This window comes from Puntigrus tetrazona, chromosome 7 (genome assembly GCF_018831695.1).
Source record: "Puntigrus tetrazona isolate hp1 chromosome 7, ASM1883169v1, whole genome shotgun sequence".
Classification (NCBI taxonomy): Eukaryota; Metazoa; Chordata; class Actinopteri; order Cypriniformes; family Cyprinidae; genus Puntigrus; species Puntigrus tetrazona.
Window position 1 is genome coordinate 2,812,537 of NC_056705.1, and position 17,457 is coordinate 2,829,993.

At 36.6% G+C, this 17,457-nt stretch overlaps 1 protein-coding gene across 1 annotated transcript; it reads left to right on the forward strand.

Moving 5' to 3' along the window:
• Positions 1 to 55: 55 nt before the first annotated feature.
• On the forward strand, positions 56 to 16,910 carry gc (GC vitamin D binding protein). The gene is made up of 12 exons (XM_043244841.1): positions 56 to 209; positions 513 to 582; positions 848 to 980; positions 5,055 to 5,266; positions 8,832 to 8,964; positions 10,458 to 10,546; positions 12,203 to 12,329; positions 12,813 to 13,015; positions 15,139 to 15,271; positions 16,093 to 16,187; positions 16,301 to 16,412; positions 16,745 to 16,910. Exons 1-12 carry the CDS (start codon positions 146 to 148, stop codon positions 16,781 to 16,783), a joined length of 1,410 nt encoding a protein of 469 aa, XP_043100776.1. The 5' UTR covers positions 56 to 145; the 3' UTR covers positions 16,784 to 16,910.
• Positions 16,911 to 17,457: the final 547 nt, after the last annotated feature.

Genomic DNA, 17,457 nt, shown 5'->3' on the forward strand with positions numbered 1-17,457 from the left:
TTTGCAATGAAACATTTACATAACTGTCTGTTTTTGCTGGTTAATTTTTGACCACACATACCTTTTGTCTCTTGTAACACTGAAATACAGAGGCAGTTCCTAATTTGAACTCATCTTGAAATCACATTATCACCTGGGGTAAAATATGAGGAACACAGCTCTCATTTTAATTTCTGCTTTAATAGTCCCAGCTTTGCTAGCTGACAAAGGTAGGAAGAATAGACTTTATTGAATTTCACTTTATTTTACAGCCATTTCCACTGTGGCAAAAAGACGGATTCAGCCAGACTTTATATTGTTTCTTTAATGTAGGCACATGCACTGACGGTTTGTGTTATAATGTTAAATTACAGTTTCACAGAATAACAATTGAAATCTGTTGTGAAACAGGTGGAGAGCCAATCAATGAAAAACCATGAAATCCATCTATCAGAAATTACAGCTGTGTTGCCTAATGTTTTTCTTTCGTGCTTATGCAGTTATACTTTATAATATGTTTTGTATCTCTACAGGCAAGAACTATGCCAAGGAAAATGTTTGCCAAGAGCTCAAAGCTATAGGAATCGAAAAGTTCAAAGAAATGCAAGTATAAAGTTTTCAACACTTTTCCTTGAGGATTTGCACAATTCCAAGTCTCATCCTTATTCATGGATATAAATTCACTGCTTCTTTATATGTGCAAAATAAGTTTTAAAAAGTATTTTATTCCAGTTTATTTTGCGGTTCATTTTTCAGTTCATTTTCAATGTTATTTACTTCTTGCCCATATCCCTGCATTTCATGTAATTAGTAGAGGTTCTCTGAACATGCTTGCGTAACCTATTTTCACCTTTGATCCTTTTCGCAGGGTCACTGTCCTCTACAGTCAAAAGTTCCCAAATGGCACATTCCAGGAGGTCAGTTGCGTGGCAGATGAAATGACCAAGCTTGCAGAAAAATGCTGCAAAGACGATGCCAGCCCTGACTGCTATGATAAAGGAGTAAGTGGTTGTCCTCTATGGTAAAGATTGGGTGTGGAATCATGACACTATATGATATCAATACGTTAGTCGCTGATACAAAAGACACAACAATATAATTTGATTTTATTGATATTGATATTATTGATATTATGATGTACCTATTTTACACAACCAGCTAAATTTTTTCATTAAATCACAAATGCAACCACACAATTTAGGCCTAATTTCATATTAAATTTCCATCCATTTTGATTACGTATTTTTTAACTAAATGAATTAGTAAACTTTAGGTGGTGCAAATTTGCCGACCTTATGTAAAGTAGTTAAAGAGTTATGTTATAGTAGAAACACTTAAATTGCATGTAAGGCTGTTTTATATTATTGCTATTGATTTTTTAATAATACATTTTGATATTACTTTGTTAGACTGATTTATTCAAAATTACATATTTAAGAACAGTAGTAACTAGACGTAAAGAGAAGAAAATGATTGCTCTGCATTGCTGCTTGGGCTGAGGTGTTAATAATATATTTCACATTAAATTTAGGACCAACATTTATTTACTCTTTAACTTTAGTGATACAACTGACAGAATCTGAAATCTTATACTTTGTTTCACATCACAAGTAACAAAGCTTACTGTGATTTATTGTTTCATTAAGTTTTACTCACACATCAAGTGAAAACAGCATCTATTTATTCTTAGGATTTGCAACAAGATAACTGTCACAATGAGAAACAGATTTCAACCCAGCCCTAATTAGTACATTTAGGTAGCTAGTGATAATAAACAATAGTTTTACAATACTTTATCGAACAACTGATGCATGTATATACAATGAAATCTGCAAATAAAATATATCTTATTTGAAAATAGATTATGATGCATGTTGCTCCGCTGCAAAATGGTCATGGGATTCATACCTCACCAATAAATACAAAGAAATTACTAAAATAAAGTTGCTGAAACTTATTTCTAGACTTTATTTGCTGCTGTATGGTAAGGTTTATTCACTTTAAGACTGAAAGTAGGGATTCATTGTACTGCTACACATGCTTTTAGTTTACATTAAGACATAGGCCTAAGTGACACATTCACCAAGATGTGCATTTTGATGTAAATTTGACTGTATTTGTTCATCCACAAAAAGAAGTGAATAATAACTCACTAGCAGTTATTTGCCCTTGCTTTTGCCTGCATCTGGACACTTAAAATAAAGTGGATGATGTGCATTAATAAAGCAGTTGGTGAGCTTTATTACCAAATACATTTTATTGACCTCATGAATATGCAAAAGCATGTTAACCAAAGGGTGGACAAGTGTGACACAGTGAAACCTGAATACCCATTGTTAACTGGATTAATTGCTAACCCATGTGTGAAATGAAACAAGATAACCCATTATTTAAAATGACCCTATATTTAAATTTTAAAGTGTGCGAGGCTTAAGCTAAATGCATACAAGTGGGTTTTATATATATATATATATATATATATATATATATATATATATATATATATAAAAGGCTGAGTTGATGATAGCTAAACCCATTAAGACACCAAAGTCTAGCATAGCTAAATGTAGGATATGCTAAGTTTATACACCCTGTATCAATTACTTCCAGGCTGTGCTTTCGGAGGCATGAACATTAAGCAGAACTGGAGCAGAAACGCATGCTAGATGTAGCACAACATACCTCAAATAGACTCATGCTCACATTCTAATTTCTGTTGAAGTTGTGGAGGTAGTTAACTTAATTACATCCGTAACTCACACAGCTCTTCAGAAATGTTTCACCCTTGATGGCCTTCTCATTGACAGGTTGTGCTTTTTATTCTGCCTGACTGTATAAATCTCATCTTGCTAAATCTCTCAGGCTTAGTCTTCATCCTACATCATAAGCTCATTCCATTACATTTTCGTATGTTCCTGTCATCAAGCTTCTTTTCATTCTGTATAAATACATCAGTGGTGTGTTTGCCAGACATTTGCAGTAGTTGTAAATGTATATAATACTGATATGATTTAGCTGTTTTCATAAGGGTGATTCTTTTATTGATTCTTTAAGGTAATGGTAGTGTAAAAAACACAATTTTACAGTGTGAAAAAGAGGTCTTTTCGAAACACTCTGTTTTGTGTACTTCCCCTTTAAATCTTCACAATCTCCCGAGGGACTCTCGGAGGATGTTTATATAGTCGTAGTCATAATTCCAGACTTTACATTCATAGTAAAACTTGCTAATTAGCACATTAGTAGTAAAGGAGATTTGCAAATATTTATTAAAAGACGTTATACCCGCTGCTTCTGAAGGTGAGACTGGATTATGAATGATTCACACAAACATAAGCGCATTTAGCGCCTGCGACTGGGTGATGTCACACGGTCAAACGGCTCGATTTGAGAAAGGGGAAAACATTTAAGGAGATCACGCAAAAAACACTGGGTGGATATAGAGTTATAGAGTGGTTGTATACACACTTCAAATACACATTTCGGTTCAAACAACTTGTAAAAGTCCATGTATCATTGTACGACTCCTTTAAAGAGAAAAAAACCAAATACTAGCTTGTATAAAAGCATGTTTGAAAGTGAGAGGTGGCACGGTTATTAGCACACATGCTATGACATATTGGGTTTGATACGGGTTACATGAGTTTAAATCAGCCTCATGATATTTCACAAAATAATTCCCTCCGCTTGTCCCTATTGATTCTTGTCCTATATCTCCAATATACTATAAAATAAGAAGTCGCAAAAGGCCATTTTTGGTGAACCAGGTAATCATCAATAGTACTGAGAAAATATTACAGCTAATCCATTTGACTTCTTTTAAAATAAACATAAAATGTGAATATAAATAATAAATAACAACAAAATGTAAAAAAATGTGAGTGTGTGTGTAAATTTATGTGGTGATTACTTACTAAAAGTGGTGCAAGGAAGGCCTACCAATGAACTGTTATCAGGGTCATGAGCCAAGATGGCCACTGTCCACTACCATGAGGATCAATGGATCATGTTTTCTTTTAGATCTGCTGTGTATGTGTGGGTATGTGTATGTGCACCTGGGGAGCAGGAAGCACAATGGGAAGAATAGAGGCAAATGGACGCACTGTTATACTCGGACAATGTTCTTCTCGGAAACATGGAGTCCTGGCATTCATGTGGATGACCTATAAACCACATAAAGACCACTTTATGGCAATAGCGTTCTCTGATTGCAGTGGCCTCTTACAGCAGGATACATCTTGCCACACTGCAACAGCCGATCCGCAATGGTTTGAGAAACATGACAGAGTTCATGGCATTCCATTGGCTTCCAAATTAATTCCAATTTAATTCAGTTGAGCTCCAAGGGATGTGCTGGACATACAAACCTTATCCATGGAGGTCCATGTCATACAGCAAGAAACATATTCATAAAAAAGGTCACATGCTGCAATATACCATACATATACCTGCGACCCTACTGAAGATAAGTGCTTTGGAGAATGCATTTACGTTCTGTAATATACCGTTGCGTAGATGCAGCTTTTAATTTCAAAGAAAGCCTCTTATGTTAAAAATACAAACAAATCTCTCCCTTAATTTGTGCATTGAGACAATAAGATGTATCCCGACTAAAGGCAACTCCAGCTCAACTTAGTTCCAGGTCCAGTCCTCGGCTCCCTTCCATGCAAAGTAATTGCAGTGCTTGTTAGTTGGTGTTGGTATGGGCGCACAGCACACAGCAATCGCTGCTTGGTTCATTGTATCAGTGTCTTTCTCTGGGGACAGCTTACATTCATGTCATTAAAAAATAATTACTTGAGCAGAATGTCCTCATTTGCCTCTACTTTGCAGATTGCTCACATTGCATTTGCTATTTTAAATACAAGGACTATTTCAATAGGCTTCAAACACTGCAGATTGCATTGCATATATTATGATAAACTGATTTGCACTGAGACATGTATTGTTATAGATATATACTCCACATACACTACACAAAACTGTTAGTTTTCTTAGTACTCTACTGTGGTGTTGTTTTGCCTTTGCTTCTGTGTTGTGTCGCTTGCTTTTTATTTACATAGCGAACTCTTTCCAAGGCCACAGAGATCTCTGAGAAGTCATGCGGAAAGGACTCTCCATTCCCTAAACACCCAGGCATCGAGCAGTGCTGCACACTTCAAGGTCAAGAGAAGAAACTCTGCCTGGCCTCGCTACGGTACTCCTCAGAAGAGCTGCCTTCCCTGCTCGAGCCAACAAATGAAGAGATCTGCACCGAGTTCACTAAAGACGAAAAGGACTATGCAGTCAGGTGAGATTATTCCCATTAAAGTCCCTATCAAGGCAACAATACTTCAGGCTTATTAGTGGAACTAAAAATAGATGAAATCAATGTAAAATTGCTGCTCACTCACTGGTCACTTCCCTGTCTCGTCATCTTTAGCGTAAACTCATCACTACTACTCAGTCTCCGGAAAATTGAAAGGTTATCTTTTTGAAATAACTTTGATGTAGTTTAAAAGTACCAACTATTACTTTTAATAAAAAAAATAGTTTTGAGTAAAAATTCATTGTGCTTGTAATTATACATCACACTGGTAGAAACATTTCAGCATTTCCTTCTGAATGCATCGATTAGGATGATTTATCCCAAATACATAATGTCAGAAAAATCACTATTTCGTTTCTCTGATTAGCTGCAATTTTCTCAAAAGTCTTCTCCCAGATATATGATGCATGAAATAATTTTTCCATTTTAGTCTAATGAATTACGATAACATCTCTTTGTTAGTCTCATACTAAAGAATAAATACTGCTACTGACTCTAAAGACCGGAGAGAATTGCTTCACAAAACCAAAGCTTTCATATTATTCATCCACTTTTCCACGTTTCTTTTCAATAACACCTTAGTCATAGAAAATTCGGAGATATTTACATTCTCATATGTATTATTAGTTAACTTAACGTACTACGCCGTAGCAAGGTATTTTTAAGTTATATAATGAATAAAAATAAACGTTTTGTAATCATAGTGTAATATGATAAATTAGTGTAAAATGCTGATTTATTTATTTGGACATGGGAAATGGACTGTTGTCTACGGAGAGTCAGAGAGCTTTTATTTTATCAAAAATATCTTAATTCGTGTTGTGAAAATAAACAAAGGTCTTACAGGTTTGGAAAGGCATGAGGGTCAGTAATTAATTTTCTGGGTGAACTAACCCCTTTAAGGCCAGTTCACACCGCACCAACAACAGCCTTTAGATAACTATATGTTTACACATTGAAGTTTCCATACACGTCCTGCATTAATTCCTAATCCTGATTTCAAAAGAGCTTCTCAAAGCTGCAAGTTCTGTGGTGCTTTAGTTTGAGCTGCAATAGCCTACTTTCAAACATTTTCAGGATGTCAAGTGTCTTCTCCACTGCTCTATTAGGAGTTCATTTTAAAATGAATACCGTCATGTTTGCTTGTGTGTAATTTATCGCAGGAACTATAGACAATATTAAACTATTTGTTAAACATGCTTTGGTAAATCTTATCCCCTTTTATGCCTGGGAAGAACATTTGGGCTTAATAGGCAGGTGGAAGTGATAATTGCTTGTCAGGCTGGTTTGCCTCAGGGGAGCCTTCTTGGTCAGAACTTCTATTTAAAGTCAATTTAAGTAATAATACAGTTTTTTCTTTTGGACTTGAATGGCACTTAGAGAAGGACTGGAAATTAAAAAATAAATAAAGAAATAAATAAGATATTGCCACCTCTATCAAAGTGCTAATTGCTTTCTTGACTGTTATATTCTCCTCTGATTGTGGTTACCATAGTAGTGAGGGGAGGTAAGTACCTTTTGTTGATGCACTAAAGCAGATTTCCGTATAGCAAATAATGCTATACATCAAAAGGTGCGTTCAAATTGAGCAGATTGCCCCTGATAGCACACATAAATCACGGAGATGTTTATTTGAAGTCTGCATTTTACATCTGGACGATGTATTTTTGTGAGTGTTCACTCATCTACAAAACATCTATTGGATGTTTCCTATAAGATATCAAATAGACGTCTATTAGATGTCTTTAAGATGTTTATGATATGTAACCCTGACATCCTACAGACATCTGCTTTGCTTTCCAGATCAAGTGATCTGTATCACAGACATGTTGATTTTAGCTTTATGAACAGCAGATGTCACTTTGCAGCGTCACTTAGCAGGTTTTGCTTTGACAAACATCCACACAAACCTGGTGCTTATGCTGCCTTTAAGTGCTTTCATAAATTTCCCACTTATAAAGTCATGGTGACAAGCTTGTTGCATTTAAGTGCTTTGTAGAAAAGAAAAAAATGTTGCTTCCGATTATTTGACAACTTTATAAACATTCCCTTCAGCAAATGGAATTTCAGTCAAATACACAGAATATATGCTCCAAACGATTGTTCATATACAGCCTATAAATACACTACGCAGTATTTCTGTGATCATGGTTCTTAATCTGTGGCCCTGTGTCATACAGTAAAAGACTGATCTGAGATGGTCTTGCAACCAAAGATAGCTGATGATACAGCATGATCATCGTACATTGTGTTTGCTGGTATGATCCACATTCATTGACCAACCAATGAAAATACAACATGAAATCAATGCAATAGTGCGTGCCAATGAAGTTTTATTCTTCTATAGTAACGTGCAACGCTTCTATAGTACGAGTCGATAGGTATCATCCTCATATAGTCTGCTTTACACACGTCAAAGCCAAGTTTATAAGATCCGTGTTGCACAGTGTGACGTTGTCACGGGTGTGGTAAGCACGAGAGCACACAACGAGTATAACTGAAAATAAAGAGTTTTAATCTACTCAGAAGACGAAATAAACAATATAAATACAGGTAGGCAGGCAGACAAACAGGACAATAACCACACGCAAATACGGATGAGATCGGACAAACAGAACTGAAAACACAGGACTTAAATACACCGGGTAAATGACTAAATTAACTCACACAGCTGAAGACAATAAACTAAATTAGGTCACACGAAACACATGGCACGAGACAGAAACAATAACAAAGTCCAAAGACGTGACAGACGTGTTATAGGATTTCTAAAATCATTGTGTTTTAGGCTTAAGTATGGCATTAACAGCAGCAATCTTTGTCCCCTCCATCATGTTTAAAGTTTATGGTCTGCACAACCTGAAAGGTGTTTAGATGCATTCATGTTCATTCTCTCTTTACAATAATTCAGATAGCACATGAAGGCAGCATATATGGCATAATAATTTTTTCCTTACAGATAGCTTTTGACTGATTAAAGATTAATCAATTGCCATAATATTGTACCTTCATAACACAGATTAAATACTATTTTCAGTGTACTTTTTTTACCTTTGGCTTCGTCCACATGGAGACACGTCAAAAAATGCAAATGTTTCTAATCTAAAAATTCAGCTCATTTCGTACATGAATGGTTATTGCATGTACAATCTAATGTAATTATGTTTTGTTTTTTTTTTGCTTACCTAAAACCCTTTTAGTTCATATATCTCACGCTTTTTTCTTACCTCTTCTCAACACAGGACTGCATAATTGAGCTAAATTGGTGTAGTCATATGAATCATTGTAAAATAAGCATACCGAATACAACGGTTTTTCCATTGTAAAATCTTTTGGTGACAACACATCCCCCATTCATGCATAAACATCATGTGATCATGTGCTGTTTTAATAGGAATAAAACAAAGAAACACTTTGGTTGCTTTGATTTCGTGTTAAATGTTACTAATAGGGAAAACAGAATATGTCGTGTCCTTTATGACTCGTGTGTTGGAGGGCTTTGATTTACTGCGTTGATGTAATACGTTATTATTTTCTTTCCCTGCAGGTATGTGTATGAGTTTGCCCGGAGGCACAGAAACATCCCAGCAGGCTTTGTTCTTAATGCTACTCAGAACCATGTGAGAATAGCAGAGAGATGTTGCCGCCCTGCTGTCAAAAACTCTTGTTTCATCCAAGAGGTAGTGTGAACTATACGTCTCTGATTACACTCTTTGGAAACCCTGGGGTGACACAACCTCGGTGAGAAGGGTGATGTTGGGTGAATGTGTTTAATGCTGATTATTATTCATTTTATCACTGTCGTTTGCAATCACACGGGCACACACAGTAAGACACTACACATTCATCCCAATAACAGCCGTTGTTCAGGTAACACATCTTACAGGACCATGTTATTATTAAACATCACAACCAAAGTAACTAGCGCTGAAATGACGAGGAATGGTGGTCCAGAGGTCACATGAAAAGCAAATTATAGATATTCTGTTCGTTGTTATGTAACTTTCACCACAGACCCCCTGAAAATCCGACACCTCTGATTAAGTCGTATGCTAGATTTTCTAAAATATGTAATTCTATAAAGTTTCATTTATTTAAAAAACTGCATATTGAGTGAGGTTTAAACCTGTGACATTTTATACTTAAGTAACCTATAAACCTCTAAATGGCAGGTTAGGTGCCATTCAGTGGTGATTTATCTGTGTTGAACAAGGTTTTCGTATTGAAGGCCAAAACAGATCTCAGTAAAAGCTTAAATTCATCAGCATATGCATGTTTTATTCTTTGTAAGATGGCAGAAGTGACGCAACTGAAAACTGTAACTCGTGAGCTTGCAAAAAGTTTCTCTCGAGCAAGCAATAGTTTCTTGTGCACATGCAATAGTTTCCCGTTCTCACGCTAACCACTTCTCGTTCCAACTCGAAAGTCTTCATTTTTTATTTTTTGCAAAGGTCTATTTGGTGCTCTGTACTTAATAAAAAAACGTACACATAGTTAATGTCATTATGAGAGACTTTTTTGTCCAGTTCCAAGTAAAAATGGAAATTATTAAGAGATAGACGGTGTGCTTGTTTTTTGGATGATGCCTCACACACTTCCTGTAGAAGTGTAATTGCTCCCTTTTTGTTGCTTGTTCCTATTGTTCTATGCATTGTCTGAGGACAATCAAACATAAGTACCATATGCCGCCATATACAAGCTAAAGGATGCTTTGCCAACCTGTAATGGGACTAATAATGATCACTGTGTATTGTGCGTCTGCTTTTGTGAGGAGCAAACCGTGTTCCAGGATTTTATTGTCAAAACAAAACCTGTGATGGCAGATTCACATGTGCTGTTCATGGAGCTAAAATCTGCTTTCTGCTGCCCACACTGCTTTAAACAACCACTAATTAAATGTCTTTATTTTAAGGGAAGGGAAGAGTGCTATTCTGCTAGTTTTGTCTAGCAGTTCTTTTAAGGGAACAGAAATCTGGGATGGAATAAAGTGATTATGAGGGTAAAAGTGGTTAAGACAGTATAATCATAGGATTTACTTTAAATAATTTATGGCGGTCAAAGCCCCAATAATCATTGTGAAAATTAAAAAAACAAAATAAGATGATAATCATGCTAATGAATGGATGTGGATTTATCAGTAAAATATTTTGTTACAAACCCTGTCTGTTTACAGAGACTCCAAATGCAAAGTGCCAACATTTTTCTGAGGTTTCTCTCCAATGTTTGCAACAGCCAAGTGAATCTGAAATCCTTCAAGTATGGGTAAATATGCAGCTTCATCATACTTTTATAAGAATAGCTCAGCAAAAAGTCTGTTATTATCCATCATTCTCGTGGTGTTTTTAACTAGTATGCTGTTGTTGGTTTTGGAATCCTCAAAGAGCGAGTGGGAGATTTAGAATTTTGGTAAAACCTAAATTCCAGAGAAGTTGTGACATTTTGTAAAACGAAATGAAATCTAGGTTTGTTAATTATCTTCAAAGGGTTAGTTCTACTCAAAATTAAAATTCTGTCATTAATTACTCACTCTATTCAGACTATTTCCAAAGAAGATCGAAGGTCTTATGGGTTTGGAATGACATGAGGGTGAATCATTTTCATTTTGGGGTGAACTAATCCTGTAACTTTTATTTAATTTACATTTACATTTACATTTACATTTAGTCATTTAGCAGACGCCTTTATCCAAAGCGACGTACAAATGAGGTAGGCATATAGAAGCAAATTAATATCAGCAAAAGGGCAGTAGTGCATAAGTGCTCTTGAGTGGGGTCTTGTCTTACCTAACGCAGACACAAGGCTTTTTTTTTTTTTTTATTAAACAAGAAAAAGGATAGGAAGGAACAGGAGAAGAAGAAGAGAGTGCTATCAATGTTGGATCAAGTGCAAACGAAAAGATGAGTTTTGAGTTGGTTTTTGAAGATTGCTAGTGACTCTGCTGCCCTAGTGGTAACAGGCAGATCGTTCCACCAGCGAGGAACAGACCAGGTGAAGGTGCGCAAGAGTGATTTTGCACCTTTTGTGAAGGCACTGCAAGACGCCTTTCGTTTGCGTCTCTGATCACAAATGCATGGTAATGACAGTATAAGTCATTTAATTGACAAAAGTACAAAGAAAATATTTCCTAAGATATGAATGACACACACAGCACATTCCAAATAAAAGTGAATAAAAGGTTCTAGAATATCCACATTAACTGTTTTGAAAAAGATCACAGTAAGCAGGTGAATTGGCAACAAGTCATGTTTGAGTATAAGCTGCGTTTACACTGCAGCTCTTTATTCAGATTTTGTGACCATATCCAATTTTTTGGACGGCGTGCTTACATGTGTGCATTTTACGCTGTCAAACATTTGTGTAACAAATATATTTCTAGTTTTAAAATTCTTTCTTGTTTTTAAAATAACCGACTGACTGACTGACTCGACGTATGATATAAGTTGCGTTATTACGTTGAGTCATCATAGGTTAGCCAAGAAGATTTTACGTTTAAAATCTGTAATTCCCCAACAATCCGTGCTCCATCATTGTGTAATCAAGCTTGTATTGTTTTGAAAATGCAATTTCTAGCGGTGAAAACTCATTGTGCCTTTAAAGGATTTGCTGCTGACTATTCAAATGAGAGTTTTGAGCAGTGTAGAGTAGTGCTTGTTGTTTGTCATTTCTCTGATCACAAATGCATGGTAATGACAGTATAAGTCATTGTAACCACTAATTATGTCCCCACTGGATGCAGCAAATGGCTCGTTTATGAGGGGGTTTATTGTTTTTGTGCCAACGTCATCGCAATTTTGGGACACAGCATCATACATGTTATCTGGTTTAGGAGCAACGTGTGAATTAAATGCGCCGTTGCTTGCCATGGATAATTGTTTTTGTGTCATTGTGTTACATATGTGAATTATGTCATATTTATAGGTTGTCTGCATATTATGGAAATCTCCTAGGACTATCTTTTGAAGAGACATCAGCCATATCTGGTCGTTTTCAGTCTGGGCTGGAAAAATGCTGTTTACAGCCACAACCTGAATGTATAATTGAAGAGGTGAGCGGAGAGGTCAAAGGAGGGGGTGGGCTGATCGATGCTGTGTTCAACAAACCACAACGAGCAGCACAAAGGTTCAGATGTACCTTGGGAAAATTTTTGTGACCAGTGATCTTTCTGGTGGTGCATTTCTCCTGTACTGCTTTCCAAGATATCTGATGATATGACAAATCTTTGGTAACAGCTACTGGAAGACAAAATACACACTTTATCTGGCATTTTAAGTTTTGCTCAGTGGCTCTAAACTTCTTTTCATGGCCACTTATTGGTTATTGCACACGTTTGTTGGAGTTCCTGTAGAACAGTGTCTTCACACCAATACTTGCAGTCAGTCACATCATTTTTTATTCAAAGCTTCTGTTCTTGTTCAATTTAGTTTTATCATCATTATTAATGCCATCCAATTATAGGTTTATTATTTGACAGAGCTCTGATATCATGCGAGTAAAAGCCAGATTCATTGTTCTTTTCATTTCATGATAGCTAACAGGCTTTCGGAAAGTTCTCTGCGTTGAATCCAAACTGGATGCCATGTCCGAGGATTTCGGGAGGTGCTGCAGTAAGCCTGGCCTGGATGCTCTTCCCTGCATGTACGATTTGAAAAGGCAACCCCGTCAGTCTCCAGATGTAGCCAATCCTGTTTCTTCTAAGCTCTGCGAGGAAGCTCAACCCCACGGGATTGACAGGTGCTAATTTAATATTCATCTAATACTCAGACGTAGGAAATCCAAGCGTGTCTTAAATCAAAGGTCAACCGGAAAATATAGCCAGCTTATTTCATTATGATACGCCAAAATCAAGTGTTTTGTTGAAAGCAGACCTTGCAATCACTGCACTATATTTTGATCTGCCTTAATGTGATGTTTAGTAATATAATTGGCATATTGCTTGTTCATCGTGACCAACCCTGGTTCACCCGGGTTTCTTTTCCCAAACATAATAGAGAGCATTCCTCTTGATTTTGAGTCGCTTAAAGGGCAAGAGTGCAAATAGTCGTGAATTATTCATAGAGTCGCTCTGAATATGAGCATATTATCAGATCGACTCTCTGAATACTCATAAATGAGAAAATAAAATTCATTTTCATTATGATCAATGGCTAAAGCTCAGAATGCACCTCGTGATCAATTTTTCATAGATTAAACCAAATATCTATTCGAGCTTCAAGAAACATTTATTAAGTTATCAGAAGGTAAATCATTTGACTTGCACCTGGAGAACGCACCATTTCTCTCCTATGATGATCGACTTCGGTTCACTCATTAGCGACTCATGCCTTTCTTATTTAGTGAAAATGTAGCCAATATGCATGCTGTGCTGAATGAGCCATATGGAGTTGCTTGTGTGCCTGGGTGGACAAGAAAGAATGAACTCTTGCTGAGGGGCAGACAGCCGTGCACAGAAACGTATGTTTAATTTATCTTGCACTGTAATTAGATGAGCCACTCAACATGCAAGCGCAATGTGTTCTAGTAAGTTCTGCTGAGTTTACCTCGGGGTCCGGTGTCGTTAAAGGTGATGTATTCACAGTGCTTCAGGGGGCTAATACCAGGTCATTTGTCGTAGCAAAGTGTGTATCCAAGCGAAACTAATGTGACATAGTGTTCTGTCAAAAATTTGAGAAGAACATGAGCTTTCATTAATATTAAAATAAAGGATTTTTAAAAGCACACCAACTTCCCGGTGAGACTCTTCTTCTTCATTCAGTCATTACACTGCCCGAGTGCACCCTCTAGTGGTGGAGCATAAAATCTTTGTGTTGGAGTGATCGGCCTTTTAATGTATAAATACGTCATTTTAAACTCTAGAACGCGCCAAATAGACTAAGGCCAGCAAAACTATGTTTTCAGAAAGCACAGAAACAAGCTAAATAAAGCTCATTGCAATTAGTTCATACTTGTTGAGCTTCTGTGACAATTAAATTCAACAATAGATGTTTAATTCTCTTTCAGAAATTGTTTTATTTAGGTTATAATTACATAATGTTGTTATTTGTTAACTGAAGCCTTAAAAATGCAACTTTAAAAAATATATATTTTATGAATAACCTAAACCTATTTTTTTTTTATTGTTTCCTGGGAAACAAATTGAAATCAAATAGTATAGTACTTCACAAATTAAAATATTATAAAATATAAAAAAATAATAATAATATAAAAATTAATATAATAATAATGATAACCAGTATGACATTATTGTTTGAGAAATGCTCTCTTCCTATAAAAAACTTTGTCAAAAATAATATGATAAAGACTGCACATTGTTTGCATACTACTTGTTATTAGACTAAAGACAAAACAAATAATTCAAATAATAACCAGAATATATTGACTCTGTGTTAATCTTTGCTTTTTCTACAGAAAACTATCATACATTATTAGAGGGATGTGAAGTGTGTAAACCTGAAGAGAAATATTTCTAATTCAAGATTCAATTCATAGGCTGTTTGAAATTCAGTGCTGGTAAAATTGATAAATAAATATGTATGTATATATTAGACAGAACATTCTTATGGAGCCCAGTTTCAAAACCCCTATCATAGGATCAGAGCAGAAAGTTAGTGTGAAGAGACCAGAACCTCCTGTGGAGAATACTTTCAAAAAACATTAATGTCTTGCAGCCTCTTGCTGGTGGACTGTACATTTCTGCTCACGGCCTGCCCTCAAAACATGCATTTATAGTAGTGACCACAAAATATAAATAAACTCATGATGTACTGCACAGCGGGGTAATCCCAAATAGCATGTATCCTAAAGTCAATGTGTGAATGAGATCAAAAGCAAGTTTGTGCGTATGTGTGTGTTTCCAGATACTTATTTCTATTTGGAGCGAACCATGCCTCCGTTTCCCTTCCTACGCTGACGACCATTCTCGATCGAACCAAGAAAATCGTAACAGCCTGCTGCTCATCTGCTGATGCGACAGCGTGTTTAACAGAGAAGGTGAGGCGACGCCATCCCTCCTGAGACTGACGGATTTCGATTACACAAGCATGCCATTCTTCAGGTTTCAAGCGGTTATTCATGCCTATTTGCCTGTAAGACAGCTCCAAGCTGCTAGACCGTTTTGCGGGAGGCTTCGATCCTTCTGATGCACGCCTGGAACGATTTGCAGCACAATGCCTCTCCGAGCGTCTTCATTTCGGTTCGCCTCATCTCGCTTTTGAGATTGGGATCGTATTGCTCCCGTACAAGACGAATCGCCTTGAAGCGATTTAGACTGGCGCTGCGTAAGGATGCTTAGGGAAAACAACCTTGATGAAATCCAGCTTTATGAGAACTATTTGTAACGCTTGAAGATGAGGTCATAATCTCACAGGTGACCCGATGTAAAGCGCCTCACTGTTTTCAGTTCCCTCGCAGATCCTCCAATTATCTGCTCGCCGGCTGGTTTTTTCGCGTACAGTAAACGGAGCTGCTGTCGGTGGGAGCATCTAATTGAAGGGTCTAAACTGAATCCGTACCCAAAGAACGAACGCACATCATTAGCATGCACGAACAGAGCTTGTTCGCCAACTTAGAAAGGGTTGCGAGATTTCAATTAATTTCGAGCGACAGGGTGCTCTTTGTACTCGCTGGGTGCTAACCAAGCCCGAACTGTCATAACAACGACGCGCTTCTCTCTCATCTTCTCTCCTGCTGCTTGACTTTGAACACTGACGAGGGAAATACATAGTCATTTTTGATTTTAAGGGTTGGATTACTGGTCAAACTGTTCTTTCATATATATTTTTTTTTGCTCTCTCTCAACTCTTATCAAATAGGAGAGTAAATTGAAAAAGACTAAAGCACTTCTGTCCAAGTTGGATGACACTTGTTCGCAGTATTTCAGACTGGATCAGCCTTCGTTCAAAACTCTGTAAGTTACGGTTTAGACTGGAAAAGAAGAGCATCAAACGACTGGGGATTTGAAAGGAAGGAGCTGGTTGGAGACGGGATGAAAGCTCATCATCAATGCTTTATTTCCTGAAGGGTGCTGACGGAGGTGCAGGGGGAGGGTGCTGAGAAGAAAACACAAGCTTGGCTGGACTTGGCCGCATCCTGCTGTTACCAGAGCTCTCCGGCACAACTGTGTCAAAAGCTGGTGAGCGCACGCGCTTCCAAACGTTTCAGCTATAGAAAATGAAATGAAATACAACTCCATTATGCATGATTTAATCAAATAAATAATAAATTGTCATTCATAGTAGCTGCTGTGTGTAGCCCTTATTTATAGATTGTTTATTGCAATAAGTACGTTTGTCTGGTTCTCGTCAGGCTTTTTCCTGGAAAACGAAAAGGGTAATGATAAAATGATTATTTTTTTTTTTTAGACTGTTTAACTCAAGCAGATCAGGTTACAGGGTGTTTGTACTAATTCACTGACTTACGCTTAATAATATCAGGTTTGACTAAAACTCATGTTTTCTTTTTCAGACAGAGGATGTTATTAAATATGACGACGACGCTGTTTAAAGACTCATAGGGTCAGAAGTTATATCGGATGATGAGATCTCCCAGATTCCCTCTCTAATAGGAAATGTCATCCTTCACTATTTGAGGTGTTGTTTTCTCTTTAAATAAACTTTCCACTCGCTTCGAAGAGCTTTGTTTGTTGTCCTCCGTTCACTTTGCTCTTTAGGTCATGAGGTTTGTGGCATTTACAGCGTGATTGTATTATGCTTCTGTATAAATAACCTTTACCGTAAACATAACAACGTCTACGATAAGATGATTTCTGTTGCTATAGTGTTTTATCACACAATCGAAGACTCTTCAAATTTACCTTTGTTTTCATGTTCAACGCTTTCTTAGCAAATGGAATGACAGGAAATTGTTTATTTTCATACTTCAGTAGATTTCGATACAATTCTAGCTAAAAAATGTTTAAAATGTGTACAAGAAAAAACTTTATTGTTGGCGCCATTTAATTATGTGAGGAATTTAATACATTTATTTTTTGTCAGGTTTCAGGTAAGATCCAAAAGTTTTAGATTTTTTATTTAGTATAAGTGTTACATTTTTTTAGTTTAAGGTTTTAGATTCTTCTTTATACATTTTATTGGCAATCAGACAAATACAAAGCACTTCGTAGCAGGAAGAAAAACACAAAGCACAATTAGACTGACATTCACACATATGAGGGACAA